Source organism: Bos indicus x Bos taurus, chromosome 22 (genome assembly GCF_003369695.1).
Source record: "Bos indicus x Bos taurus breed Angus x Brahman F1 hybrid chromosome 22, Bos_hybrid_MaternalHap_v2.0, whole genome shotgun sequence".
Taxonomy (NCBI): domain Eukaryota; kingdom Metazoa; phylum Chordata; class Mammalia; order Artiodactyla; family Bovidae; genus Bos; species Bos indicus x Bos taurus.
This window is the reverse complement of record NC_040097.1, coordinates 1,317,605-1,332,395: the sequence shown is the minus strand read 5'-3', so window position 1 is coordinate 1,332,395 and position 14,791 is coordinate 1,317,605. Positions and strand designations below refer to the sequence as shown.

Sequence of the window (14,791 nt, the reverse complement as noted above, 5' to 3'; positions counted from 1 at the left end):
AGCTTCCAGAAGAAAAACAGAATATATTCCTAACTGTGGGGTGAGCACACGCAAAGATTTCTTAGAGACAAAAAAAAAAAAAAGACAAGCTATGTATTTGAAAATCGATGAACTGCAGTTCTCAAAATTAAAAGCCTTCAAAAGGCATCATCAAGAAAATGAAAAGGCAAGCTAGTGCCTGAGAGGAATCACCTCAACACACGTTATCTGACAAAGGACACATGTCTCAATAAACAAGAACCTCAGACCCACAGAAAGATGAACAACCCGGTACAGAGGCGTGTGAAGGGCTGAGCAGTCATTCCAGAAGAACCGACCCGCTGACACGCATGCAGGACAGCGTCCCGCTTACTCCCTCTCGGGGGCTCCGTGGCCATGGGCGGGGCGGAGGTGGCTGTGGGGCAGCCCGCGGCGCAGGGGGCGGGGGGCGAGCACAGGCCACGGGCACGCGCGGGCGGCTCTGCGCTATCACCTCGCGCTGGGACGAAAGAAGGGAGCGCTGGGTCCTCAGTGAGCCTCAGGAGACAGAACTTCCGTGGGAAAAAACCAATGCACAAGACAACGTGTGTATCAAGGTGTCACAATCTGAAGAAAGAGCAGGGGAAGGGCTTGGGAGCGCACACGTCCCTGGAAAGAAACCGCACGCGGTGCAAGTGAGGGACACGCGCGGCTCACCTTAGTGGAGCCTGGATTCTTCCATCAGGAGGAAGCCGTCACCTGCTTCTCTAACAGTTAGAAACTAAGGTAACGACAGACTGCAGGGGGTGTTTCGCCACCTGATCTGCCAAGCTAGCTTTCAGAGCTCACACCATCTGCAAGAACGGTGACCGTCCTGCAGCCAGGGATGGGGGCTCAGGGCCAGTGGGTGCCCATGGACTGAAACAGCACCCGGGGCCTGGGCTCACAGTCTAGCAACAGGAGCTCAGCAGACAGGGAGGTGGACGGAGGGAGGGCGGTGGGGCTGGGCTGGCGGGTGGGTGCGGGAAGGGGCTCCACTGAGCTCACGTCTGTCTGGATGCACCTGCGTGGCCGGGTGGAGACACAGACGGACAGACACGTGTGTGTCTGTAATTACAGACGTGTGCACACGGCTTGCGTGCACACTCGGTCTCCCAGCTCAGGTGGGCGAGAGGCCCAGGCGCAGGGATGGCCCAGCCCCAGCCCCTGGCCTCTGCGTCCCGCGCTCCCCGGGGAAGCAGTGGGCTCCCTGTGGAAACGGCTGACCCCGGGGCTGGGCAGGGGGCCCGCAGCAGCCTGCGACCCCAGGGATGAAGAAAGGGCTCAGAAAGCACAGCATGGGGCTCGTCCGGCAGACACAGGAGCCTGACAAGCGGCTGAACAGCAGGTAAGGAGGTGCCACGCTACAGCCCAGCGTACGAGACATGACACACACTTAGCAAGCAAACGGTGGGAGCGACAGATCGCCCGTGAAAAAGAGTCCAGGCAGTTCACACACACACTTCTGCCAGGAGGGACACCTTCACGGCCCTTCTTGCCCCCACCCAGCTCAGGGAGCTTCCAGAGTGTGGGGGTGGAGACAGACCCTGGACAGACCCCTCTGGATGGGCAAGAGCCCCCGGAGGGCGACGCGAGCTGCAGGAACTCCCGGAAGAACAGAGTCCTGATGGAGCCGCACATGACGGGTGGGCCCAGGACGGACGCCACCCCCACCGCAAAGTCGCACCAGCGGAGGATGCAGGTGGAGCTGGAGCACAGGCGTGTGAGCGCCACTGGGGCCTGGGGCAGAGCACAGATGCAGCTGCTGAGGGCACACGTCTGCGTCGTTCCAGACGGAAAGCACGCAGCCGGCTGAGCACACTCTCGGGCTCACAGATGTCACCCAGCTCCCTCTTCAACTCGACGAATGTAAAGGTGTTGGCTAAACTACGAGGAAGTACACAGAGGCACAGGTGAGGCGCCGAAGCTCGACACAGGCTTGGGAATGGTGTGAGAGGGGCCGGAGAGACGGGGCGGTGCCCACAGTGAGGGGGCAAGCGTGCAGAGGCGCCTCACTCACACATACACACAGCACGCCCCACGGTTCTGCAGAAAGCAAGGCCTCCTCTTTAAACTCCTCAAATGACCTCACTCTGCCCTTGGCTCCAGGGACCTGCCGTCCAGGAGGCCTCCGGACTCCACTGCTGCTCTGGATGTCGGAGCACCATGCTGTCTGCACGGACGTCTCGGGCACCACGGCCCCCACACTGCGGGCACCTTCTCCCAGCCCCACCTGCCTGCATCCAGGGTGTCGCTTGCTGGGCATGGCCATCCTCTCTCCTGGCACCACCCTGGACCAAACTCCACCATCCCTTGCTGGGACCAGCCGGCTCGCCACACCCACTCTGGGTCCCGCAGTCTGACTTCTCCCCGCTCCTCCTCTGATAACACCTCTCAGTGTTCCCTTGCTCTTGGGGTTAAGGCAAATGGGAGGGTTACCCCCTCATGAGGCAACCCCAGGAGTGCCCAGAAGCCCACCTGGACCCTCTCACACCTGCCCTCTGCAAGCAGCCCCGTGGCCTACACAGTGACCCCTTCCACTGGACAGGCTACCAGGGCTCCCTTCAGAGAAGCCAACAGCCCACACTTGTCAACGCCAACCCTGCGAAGTCCACGAGTTCAAGTAGATGAGCCGAGTCATCACGTGCAGAGAAAGTCACACGCAGTGTTCTAGGAAGGACTGAGACGCTCAAGGAACGAGAGGAGCATAAGATACATTCTAGAAAGATCCCCAAACTCAGATAAAGACATAATTACGTTTGTGCTGTACAGTCAGCTGTGTAACTGCACAATCTCTCCATCTACATATCGAAAAGGGCCAGCGCACAGCTTGTGCGTGTGGGAGAACATGTGGCCAAACACGTGCATCACACTGTCTGCACGCCCTCGAGCTGGCTGAGGGTGACCACAGAGGGGCCCAGGTGGGGCTGGAGGTCACCTCCACATCCTTTACAGAAGCTTCAAATTTTTACTGATGAGCATTTTTTTTTAATCTGAAGAAAACGTTAAGACGTGAGTCTCCCCGCTCCCATCTGGGGAGGAAGGAAGCGGTATCCAAACCCGCCGGCTGGACCTCCCTGCACTGGTCCCAGGCTGGGGGAGGATGCGGGTTCCTGCAGGCCGGGGGTTGGGGGTGGCCACATCACACGGCCATCATGTCGGGGACCCCAGCCCTGTCACTGGGTGACTGCAACAGTGCCCGGGTCCAGCCTCAGACGGCACCCCAGGCCTGGGGACCATGCAGCGTCACTGGAAATGAGGACTGAGCACAGCTCGAGGGGCTCCCGGGAGCCGGAGTTGGCCCAAGGCCACGCCACATGGAGTAGAGCGAAGTCCAGACACGGAGGGGCCCCGACAGCCTGAGGGGAGCAGACCCAGTGCCAGGTCAGGCCGCTCCTCCGCGCAAGACCCTGTCTCAGGTAAGCCCACCCCAGAGAGCCGAGCCCCCCACCGTCTGGGCACAGCGCCCCTCGGAGCAGACAGGGCTTTCTGAGCAGCCCCGAGTGCGCACGGCGGGAGACGCGTCTGCGGAGAAATTCGCCGCAGGCGCCGGGGCACGAAGCAGCTCACCTAGCCAGGAGCCCTGCTCGGGCCCAGAGCTCCACCACACTCCCCTGGCTGGGTCTCCGAGGTCAGCGCCCAGCTTCTCCCACCTACAGCCCTGCCACTGCTAGCTCCTGGACGACGGCACTCTCCCCGCCGCAGCTCCCAGACCCCCAGTGTGCCGTGTATGTTCTAGGGCCCTGAGGGGTGTGCACGGGGCCTGTGCGCGTGTGTGTGCATGCGCGCGTGCACGCGGCCGAGCGTGGCGCAGGCGTGTGTCTGCTTCCAATCGTGCTGGAACAATTCACCTGATAAACAAAAACAGATCCAAAATAACCTTTGGCAAGCGGCATGTTTTTAAAAGAAAGAGAAGGTCCGAACGAACTGGCAAGGGCGATGCTTAAGCAAACAGACATGGTCAAGCCAAACATCTAGGCTGTACTTCAAAAGCGCTCGCGGCTCCCGTGACCCGTGGCTGCGGCCGGGAGGGGGCTGGAGCGCGGGCGCGCCGGTCCTGACGTGGGCGCGCCTGGCCCGACGCGGGCACGCCTGACCCGACGCGGGCACATCTGATTTGACGCGGGCGAGCTGGTCCCGACGTGGGCGCGCCTGGCCCGACGCGGGCACATCTGATTTGACGCGGGCGAGCTGGTCCTGACGTGGGTGCGCCTGACCCGACGCGGGCAGGCCTGACCCGACGCGGGCACATCTGATTTGACGCGGGCGTGCTGGTCCTGACGCGGGCACGCCTGACCCGACGCGGGCACGCCGGTCCCGACATGGGCGCGCCTGGCCCGACGCGGGCACGCCAGTCCTGACGTGGGCAGGCCTGATCCGACGCGGGCACACCGATCCCGACGCAGGTGCCCCTGGCCCGACGCGGGCACACCTGACCCGACGCGGGCACGCCGGTCCTCACGTGGGCAGGGCTGATCTGACGCAGGCACGCTGGGCCCCATGTGGGCGCGCCTGACCTGACGTGGGCACGCTGGTCCCAACGTGGGCACGTCTGACCCGACGCGGGCACGCCGGGCCAGACGCGGGCGCGCCTGACAGGACGCGGGCAGGCCAGCACTTCCAGCGGCTGGTGGCAGCGCTTCATCAGTCAGACCGTCTCCCTCAGCGGCCTCTGGGCGGCGGACAGTGAGGGTCAGCGGGCAGCACAGGACGCTGTGGGGGCGGCTCCCCCTCCGGGAGACGGTCAGGTTCACGAGGCGGGCCCTTTGGAAATCCGTTCGGGCCCGCAGGCCAAGTCAGACCCGGGCCGGGCTGCCAGCTCCGCTCGCACAGGAGGCGGCAGGACGCCCGGCACTGGGCCCAGCGCGCGCGGCCGCCTCCCTGGGGCCGCCCGCCTCCCCTGAGCAGGGCCGGGGCCGGGCCGCCCGCCCGTCCGCAGGTGAGGGCCCGGGGCTGAGGGAGAGGAGACGGACGCGCACGACAGAAGCCGCTCCGCCACGGAGTCTGGTTTTCCTTCCCTAAAAGCCACAGGAGAAACAGGAGTACCAGCTTGTTGGAAAGGTCTGAATGCCGAGCACCGCGACGAGAACACGGAAGCCTCTCCGCGCCCTGATTCCACCCTCCCCCCAAGACGGACCCACGACGCAGAGCCCTGAGCCGCGCGCGTCTCAGGTCTCTCCTGACCAGTTTACACGAACACGTGTACACGCACACGCTTTCCCACACGGCTGGAAGCACGCGTACATGCATGGGACTCCTTCACCCACAGAATGTGCTGAGGGCCCAGCGCAGACCGGCGGGCACCCATGCCCTCGCAGGCCTGGCGGTCCCAGCGTGGTCCCTCCACCCACACTGGTGTCACCCTGTCGGGGATGCTTACGCGTGGACACCCTGAGCTCCGTGGCTGCTGCCCTGGGAGGCAGGTGAATGGATGTGGTGGCCGGTCCTCCCAGGAAGCAAGGTCTACAGCCCCCATGGCAACCGGGGGACGCTGACCAGGCAGAGGGTCCCGGGCGCACACAGAGCTGTAACCTGGGACGCTGACCAGGCAGAGGGTCCCGGGCCCACACGGAGCTGTACCTGGGAATCAGGTCCCACCCCGCTCCGCCTCCTACCAGCCCCGAGATCCTGGGCAAGTCACCCCTCCCTGTAGACCATGTGGCCACCTGATTCCTGAGCAAATGTCTCCCACATGCTCGCCCCGGTCAGTGCCCTGAAGGGTGCGTCCAGCAGTCGAGTGACCAGAGATGCCCAGCACCCTGATGGGGCAGCAGGCTCCCATGATGGGTGGGTGGGGCCCAGGGCTGAGCGTGGTCCGACCGCAGCTCCTGAAGGGTTAAGCGGCCCTGCCGGGCCCTTCCTGCCGCAAGGACTGCATTAGGCGGGAGATGGGCCGCGTCTGGATCACATTAGTGGAGCTCTGCTTGGCAGCGTTCCCTGGCGGGCGGCCTCCCTCCCTGCCCGACCACTCGCCGCAGCTCAAAGCAAATACCAGGATCCACATATAAACCCGCGCACTCCCTCCTGTCTCTTAGCCCCGTCTCGAATAAAACAAGCTCTTAAACTCCTGACCTTCCGCCCAGTCACCCTGCTTGTTTCTGGCGGCGGCAGCGTCGGGGCTGGGGGTAGGCTGCCCTCCCCGCGGCCGGACGCTTCGCAGACCGGCACAGGCACGAGGCAGGCCGGGGCAGCTCCGCCCGAAGCCGGCCCGGGGGCCTGTCACCCTGGAGAGTGTAAACAGCCCTGGGAGGACCCTCCCTCCTTCCCGAGGTGCCAGCGCGGGGCCTCTCAGACCTCACCTTGCAGAGCTGGACGGCTCCCACACCAGGGCCAGGAGGAGGGCTGGGTGCTTCCAGGCATCAGGAAGAAAACTTTAGGAGCACAGCTGTCTTTCCTCGCCAGAGGCTCCCAGGCTGCGCTGGACACGCCAACAGTGCACGAGTTCGTGCTTTCCCACACATCCAAGCTTCAGCCCCGAGACTGCCCCTCCAACTGGATGCCCCCAAAGAGCCCAAACTTACTAAAATCCAGCGCATGCTCCCCTCCGCTTCTGCCGCCACCCCAGACTTCTGGCTCCCCCTCCACAATGGCCGCACCAGCCCACCTGCTCCTCAAGCCAGAGGCCTGGGAGCCGAGCTGGATGCGCCCGCCCCTGCACCAGGCCCCATCAGTCCAGCCCCGGGCTTGGGAATGCCGCCTCCCACACTGCTCGGACACCCACTGCGGGGCCGCCTGCTGGACCCAGGTGCCCCAACCTGCTGGGCCACACGGCAGCCCCCGGGCCCTGTGGCCTGTCCCTGTGCACACACACGCACACGCTCTCCTCTGCGGCCTTTGGAACCTCCTGCACGTTACAGGCACCACCGTCTTCAACAGGCTGAAACTGCCGCACCCCCCAGGCCTGCTCCCACTACCTCCCTGCCCGTCTGACTCGTCCCATCTTCGAGCGTCAGCTAAAGTGCCCCTTCCGCAACTCAGGTCGCCACCTTCACTAAGCTGCCTCTCAGCAGGGCCACTGCAGGCATATTCCCAGCTCAGCACCTGGCCCGCCCCCGCCACCCTCACGCGGGAACCTGTCACCTGCTCTCCGGGAATCTGCCCTGTCACGAGGACCACAGTTCCACCCCAGTGCAAGGGCAGAAGAGGAGAGGACGTGCGGGCAGGCGGGAGAGGAGAGGAGAGGGCACACGGGCAGGAGGAGAGGGCGTGTGGGCAGGAGAGGAGAGGAGAGGGCACATGGGCAGGAGGAGAGGGCGTGTGGGTGGGAGAGGAGAGGAGAGGAGAGGGCACATGGGCAGGAGGAGAGGGTGTGCGGGCAGGAGAGGAGAGGGTGCGCGGGCGGGAGAGGAGAGGGCGCACGGGCAGGAGGAGAGGGTGCACAGGCAGGAGAGGAGAGGGCGTGCGGGCAGGAGAGGAGAGGGCGTGCGGGTGGGAGAGGAGAGCAGAAGAGAGGGCGCACGGCAGGAGGGGAGAGGGCGCGCGGGTGGGAGAGGAGAGGGCACGGGGGCGGGAGAGGGGAGGGCGAGCAGGCGGGTGAGGAGAGGGCAGGCGGGAGAGGAGAGGAGAGGGTGCGCGGGCAGGAGAGGAGAGGAGAGGGCACACAGGCAGGAGGAGAGGGTGCACGGGTGGGAGAGGAGAGGGCGCGCAAGCGGGAGAAGAGAGGAGGGGAGAGGGCACACGGGCAGGAGGAGAGCGCGTGCGGGCGGGAGAGGAGAGGGTATGCGGGCGGGAGAGGAGAGGAGAGGGCACACGGGCAGGAGGCGAGGGCGTGTGGGCGGGAGAGGAGAGGAGAGGGGAGGGTGCACAGGCGGGAGAGGAGGGGGTGCGCGGGCGGGAGAGGAGAGCAGAGGAGAGGGCGCACGGGCAGGAGGAGAGGGTACGCGGGCGGGAGAGGGGAGGGCGAGCGGTTGGGAGAGGAGAGGGCGGGTGGGAGAGGAGAGGGTGTGCGGGCGGGAGAGGAGAGGAGAGAGGGCGCGCGGGCGGGAGGAGAGGGCGCACGAGCAGGCAGATGCAATAACCCATTGGACATGTCCTAAGCTACAGACCCACGCCTGAGTCCTCATACATGAGGGTCACTGACAGCAAGCAAGGGACCTAACTGTGGCTGGCACAGTCCCCCAAGGCTGGCTCGACTCTGATTTACCGCTGCCCAGAAGCATCTCATTTAAGTACTTTTGAAAAGACCCCCCCCCCCAAAAAAAAAAAAAACCTACAATGGTTGGCATTTTTTAAAAAATAAGAACAGGTTATACAATAAAGCGTTTGAGCAAAACTTCAAACAAAAGCAGGCAAGTGCCTTTACTTTAGGGAGACCTCTCACTTGCCGTTTCCCCAGAATTATTACAAGTTGAAGCCTGTGCATGATTAAAGCGATGTTTATGGTGTTTTTATTATTGTTTTATTTCTTGAGAGAATGATAAATATTCAGTGTAAGCGGTACACTGGCTCTACGCACACTCAGGAAACACTCTACTTTCCTTTAACGAGGAAAATAAAACCAAGAGGGTCACGGCAGCGGCCGAGAGGACAGCAGGCAGGAGGGACCACGGCCCAGGGGGCCGCGTCTCCCCGCAGGGCCGGCCCGGGCCGGCAGGGCTGGGCGAGGGGCCCTACCGGCCTGGCACCCTCCCAGACGAGCCTTCTGTACCAGGAAACGGCTGAGGAGGAGGTGGGCACCGAGGCAGAGGCTTCGGCCGGGGCTGCAGCCCCGGGCGCCTGGCTTACCATGAGCCCTGGGCCTGCTGGCTGGGGGGTGCCAGGACGCAGGCCCACACTGGAGAGGCCGCAGCCTGCTCCGGTCCTGTCCCCGGGCCCAGGGAGCAGGGTCCACACAGCCCTCTGAGGTCATCACCTGCATCAAAAGCCTACTAAGAAACCAGCCGCTTCTCTCTGGCTTTCTCCCGCTGCTTCGTTCACTGAACGGTTTCTGGAGCCTGCTCTGCGCTGGGCCCTGGGTCGGGTGCTGAGAGCGCGGAGCCGGGCGGACGCAGTCTCTGCCCTCAAGGAGGTCCTTGCAGTGGGACCCATAGAAGAAACACACGTGGGGGCGCGTGGCCGGCTGCCTGGGGAACAGCCAGGAGCTTCCAGGAGAGACCCCTGCGGGCAGGGAGGGCACAGGTGAGGCCAGCCAGAGGCAGGGGTGGCAGAGGTAGTAGGGGAGGACCAAGTAGGACCTGCCTCACCCCAGGGATCAGCTTCCCAGCGGAGGCAAGGACAGGGGAGACGCCGCTGGGTCGTCTCAAATGGTGCCTCCTCTGTGGGGTTTGAATGAGACGTGAGTCCCCCTGCATGCAGACCCCATCTGGAGGAGTATGCTATCGAGATCTGAACTTCCTCTAAAGCCTTATCACTGAACAGGTTTCCACACCCCATGGGGACATCCGTTCCTCATCACACCAACGTGGCTCTCAGCGGACCCTCGGGCTCGGACATGCACCCCACTTCAGGGGCCTGCTAGACGTCCTGTCCCCACACAACCAGGAGAGGACCCACGTTCCCTGTGCATGGACCCACATGGATGCCCATGACAGCAGTGCCGAATGGCAAGGCGGCCTGCTGGCATGGGGCGCTCTCCACCATCCCCCTGGTCGTGGATGGGGGCCCTCGGGATCTGGGCTGTGACGGCGGTGGAGCAGAGGGCGGAGGGCCCTGCCCGTGGCCCGACCCGGGTCCCTGTTCCCTTCCTCACGGCCGGCACCTCCGACGGGTCCTATGACACAGCCCTGATGGTGGGTCGCCAGTGGACACGTCGCCAGTGGAGCCCCCAAGGCTGCACCTTACTGGAGGGCCCCCGGCCGAGCGTGGTAGGTCCCGGGAGCCTAAGGGGCAGGGCCTGGGGTGTCAGCCGTGTGGTCTCGGTTCTCCTTCACTCCCCCTCAGATAACGGGCCCAGCTGGGGGTGGACACGGCGGCAGGGCCAGGCCGGGGTCTGGCAGGCTGCGGGCAGCCAGGAGGGGATGTGGCTGTTTATCTGGAGGGGCTGGGCTATGCCGCCTGGGGAGTTCAGGCGGTCAGAGGCGTCCGAGGCGGTTAGGGAAGTCTGACGGGGATATTGTGGCCTCAGGGCAGAGCCATCCAGTTCGGGGCCGACCCTGCAGGGCCCCAGAACCCCGGGCACGTGATGCTGAGCGGGGGCTCCCAGGGACGCGGTCACAGTGCCCAGAGCCAGGCTTTGGCGCTAGCCAAGCGGCTTCAACTACTGTCTCCTGGGTCAAGGCCTTCCTCCAGGTCAGATGGGGTCACGGGGAGGAGTGGGAGAGCGGGGCTGGCCATCAGTGAGCACCGACCCACCTGCAGAGCCCCAAGGCTCGCATCTCCCACCAGCAGCCTGGACAGTGAGCCGTCTGAGATGCTACAGGAAGGGCCAGCCCGAGGCCCCAGCGGGCGGGAAGAGCTTCCTGACCTAAGGCCTGTCGTCTGAAATCCCCACTCACTCCTGGGACCACGGCGGGTCGCCCCAGGCTCGACCGTAGGAACAGTGGGAGCGCGTCCTCTTGTGCCTCTGGAGGCACGCGGCTGAGGCCCAGGTGTCGGCCGGGCTGAGGCCCTGGGGCCTCCGATGGGACGCCCCCCATTCCTCCTGGCTGCGGGCGCCCCTGGGCTCGGGCTGCAGTGCCGCAGTCTCAGCCCCCAGCGTCACACGCCCCCTCCCTACCAGGCGCGCCCCTGGGCTCGGGCTGCAGTGCCGCGGTCTCAGCGCCCAGCGTCACACACCCCGTCCCTGAGAGTCCCTGTGTCGCTGGATGCTTGTCATCGGTGGAGAGCCCACCCTGCCCAGGGTGAGAGCCTCACATCTCTCCTGGAGGTTCTTGAGGGCACAGTGCTTGTTGGGGCACAAGCCACCCACGCCCGCCCACCCTCTGGCCCCAAATGCCACACCAGCTCGTGTGCAAAACGCTGTCACCCCTCCCAGTATCCGGATCCTCACCCCATTACAGCCTTAACTCTAACGAGCTCAAAACTCCCCTCTCAACACTAGCTCATGTCTTGCCATCTAAGCCCCCAAACCAGGTCTGAGTGGTCTGGGGTGCTTTGTTCCGGGCAAGACACCTCGCTGTGTGGACAAGCCATTGGCTCTCACACGCAGGCACATGCAGAATGTGGAAGCTCAGAGGTCATGGTCCCGGCAAGTCTGAAACCCAGCACAACAAATCCCAGGGGCCGCCCGGGCCTGCCCTGCAGATGAGCCTCTGGGCCCACAGAAGCCCCAAGGGCCGCATCCCTGGCCCCGGACCAGGCCGAGATGCGTTCTCGGACACGCCACTGCCCTCCCCTCGCCTTGTCTGAGGACTGGAGACCCTCCCTGGGCCCGGAACGCCAGGGGGCCTCGCAGGTTCTCACTAGCCCATGTTCCCCATGGACAAGAGGAGGGGCGGCCTACCCATGTTTCCTTTCCAGGAAACAAAGGCCCCCGAGAGGAGGGATCAGGGCCACTGGACACCGGGCCGGAAGGGACCAGGAGGAGGGGTGGCGGGGACCCCCCGCTGCCATCCCAGATCTCCACGGGGGACGCAGCGCCAGGGCTGACGCTAGGAACGCGCCATCATCCCAGTGTCCCCAGACTCTCCTGCCCTGAGCAGCCGCGGTCTGATTGCGTTTAACGTGAAATCCCTGCGGCGAGGCACAAGGGACTCGGGAATGAGCGCGCACGCGTCCTTGTCACCCTGACTCGGGGGCTTGCAGAAAGCGGAGGGGCTCTGCCCGGCGCCTCACTCAGGGCCCGTGCTCCCAGGGGCCTCCCACCTTCACCGAGAACCCCTGCCCGCGAGGCTCCAGTCAGCAGCGCTGCTCTGAGCACCGAGGTGAGCCCTGGTTCCAGGCTGCAGGCGGGACGGACAGAGGGAAGACGGGGCACCCGGCCCGGCAGCGGGGGCTGGCCCCTCCCTACTGCTCGAGAGGGGCCCAGAGGACGTGGGGCGAGGCCAGACTGACCTTGAGGGCCGGGATCTCCACGCTGTCGCCGAGGCTGACGGAGCCCGAGAGGATGGTCCCCGTCATCACGGTGCCCTGGCCTTTGATGGAGAAGCAGTGGTCCACGGACATGAGGAACGGCCCCGAGGGGTCCCTCGTTGGGATGGAGATCTGGGACGTCAGGAGCTGGAAAGACAGGCTTGTGCCACACGCTGGTGGGCAGGGCGATACCTCCGCCCTCCTGGAGACCGCCTGACCCTTTCTACTTTGCCCCTCCCTGACTTCACTAGAGAAGACACTGTCAAGAGCTGTCTGGCACTGAACGGTCCAGAGTCCTGGTCTTGTGGTAACGACTCTTTTGGAAAAAGACCAGAGTGTGTGAGCAGGCCTGGCCCGGAGGCTTCTGACAGGGACACACGGACACATCCGCAGCAGAAACCACCACCCCAGCTTCCCAGACCAGTGCGATCTGGAGCTGGTGACGAAAAAGTCACCAAAGCTTCACCCAGAAACAGGTTTGCTAAGTCAGCGAAGTCTGCCCTGCATAATCACAGAAACAGAGGCCACGTGCGTGGCCACACCTGACCCAGGTCTGCAGACCCAGGGCAAGTGGGCCCCGGAGCCAACCCCGCCGGCCAACCTAGGTCTGCACCCCAGCTCCACCTCCTGCTCAGTGTGCGAGCCTGGGCAAGTCACTTAACCCCTCTGAGCCCCAGGCTCTTTTCTGCCAAAATGCGGATCAATACCTAAAGCCTCCCAAGGTTCGTTAATAATCACGTGACTGCGAATGTTCACAATCACGTATGAGAAGAGCTCAGTGCGGCTCCCGGAACATGACAACCAACCTCCCCACCAGAAGCACTCTAACGGGATGCTGTCCCGGCCCTGCAGGGTGGGGGCCTGTGCTGCGGGTGGAGACCCCGGTTCTGCTTGGGTTTAACCCTGTGAGGAAGGGCAGGGAGGCGGAGCCCCGCGTGGGTGCAGCTGACGTACCTCAATGAGCTCCGGGATGCCCTGCGGAGCTTCCGTTTCGGGGGCGTCCGGTCCCCCAGGCTTGGCCGCAACAGGTATGACAGGTGCGCCGCGGAACCTGGAACAGAGACAGGCCCGCCGAGGTCACCGAGCATGTCCGGGGCCGCCGGAGGGCCAAGCGCGACGGAGGCCTCCGTGCCCGCCCTGCCGGAGGGACCGCGGGGTGGCCGGCCGTCACGCTCCCGCCCGGTGACCCCATGTGGAGGCCCGAAGGAGCAACTGGTGCTGAGCCACAGACGTTAGAGGGGCCCTGGGTTTAAGCTGCTTGCTGAGCCCTCCTGAGGAGGCGCAGTGAGGCCAGGCCCGGTCCCTGAGTAAAGACCCCCGGGGAAGACCACCGGACCCTGCCCAGCCTCCTGCAGGGACTCAGGACGTGCCGGGCGCCCGCAGGCCGCCCCACAGCCTCTGCCACCCGAGCCCGGCCACTTTAAGCAAAGATTCCCATGCAGTGGACGCTGACATCGTCCACTGGAAAACAAACACAAAACACAGAAGAGAGACGACACTCAGCGTGCGCTCCCATCACGTGCTGGGCTCATCACCGTGATCCGGTCTCCAGCCTCAGTCTCCCCGTGCGTTGCCAAGGAACTACTTTCCATATTTTGGTTCTGTTAGTCACACAACTTCATATCCTTCTAGTTTATTTGCCAGTATATTAGAAAGACTTCTCTGTTGAAAAATAACAATAGGCTCATTTGACTAAGCCAAGAATACGACACGGACGCTCTCATTGAAACCCCAGAAAATGAGGACGAAAGTGTCACCATCTTACAGACGCGAAGGAACGGCTCAGAAGGCAAGTTAGTCTGCCCTGAACCCCACCATCAGCGGCAGCAGGCTGCAGGCGGCGCCTCCAGAGCTTGGGCTCGTGACCCGGGCCGCCTCTGCCCTTGAACAGTTGCATCACTGCGGGGCCCGGGATGCACACGCTGTCCCCACGAGTGGGACTCATCCAGGACATTTCAGAGTCTTCACTGTTACAACAACTCTGAGATAAGCATGCTGGCGGATGTGCCTTGATTTGGGCGCATTCACGAGGTGTATGTCAAAGACTCAACAAACCAAAAAACCAGCCGAGTGTGGAGTGAAGACTGTCAAAGAGGCTGCTCATAAAAGCACTGGAAACGCGATCAGAACCAGCCTTCTCAGAGCCCTGCAGATCGACAGAGACCCGAAGCCGCCCACAGAAGGTTCAGTCAGCAGAAAGGGCCAGAGCTCAGCACGAGCTCCTCGGCAAGGGGACCACGGTGTCGCTGTGACCTGCCTCGTTCCCACGCGCCTTCCTCGCCCCTGCAGGAGCCTCAAGCTCTCGACTCTCGGTCAGAGTGGAAACCGGCAACCTGGCGGCCGCTGCGAGCAGCAGCTTGCCTGTGCCCCTCAGAGCCCCTTCCCAGAGAAATGGTGTCATTTCTCCTATTTGGCGGCTCCTGGGGAAGCCAGCTCTCAGCCCGAAGCGGGGCGCGGGCCCGGCTCTCAGCCCAAAGTGGGGCGCAGGCCCGGCTCTCAGCCCGAAGCGGGGCGCAGGCCCGGCTCTCAGCCTGAAGCGGGATGCGGGCCTGTCTCACACACACCTCGGCCCGTGCTCCGCCAGCCCCAGGCCCAGGGCCGCAGAGCGGGGGAACGCAGGCGCTGAGAATTCCAGCGATTAACCATAAAGCTTTCGGAAATTCAATTACTGTTTATCCAAACCCTTTTGGGCAACGCACTGGAACAGAACGCAACGGCATGTTGGGCTGGTGTCTGGCCGTTTCCCAGGCTCCCGAGGACCTGGCCTGCTGGTCTGCTGAGCTCCCCGAGTGTCCTGGTTGCTGGCTCCCGGGGGACAGGTGGCCCCCTTGCCCAGTTCAGAGCT

At 63.9% G+C, this 14,791-nt stretch overlaps 1 protein-coding gene across 1 annotated transcript in view; it reads right to left on the bottom strand.

The window, feature by feature from the left end:
* Positions 1-14,791, bottom strand: part of EEFSEC (eukaryotic elongation factor, selenocysteine-tRNA specific) — a 110,562-nt gene that overhangs the window by 45,458 nt on the left and 50,313 nt on the right. The window contains exons 3-4 of the mRNA XM_027523939.1: positions 12,901-12,997; positions 11,929-12,093 (exon numbers count right to left, since the gene is read on the bottom strand). Coding sequence (XP_027379740.1) covers positions 11,929-12,093; positions 12,901-12,997 — 262 coding nt within the window. The remainder of the gene's footprint in view (positions 1-11,928; positions 12,094-12,900; positions 12,998-14,791) is intronic.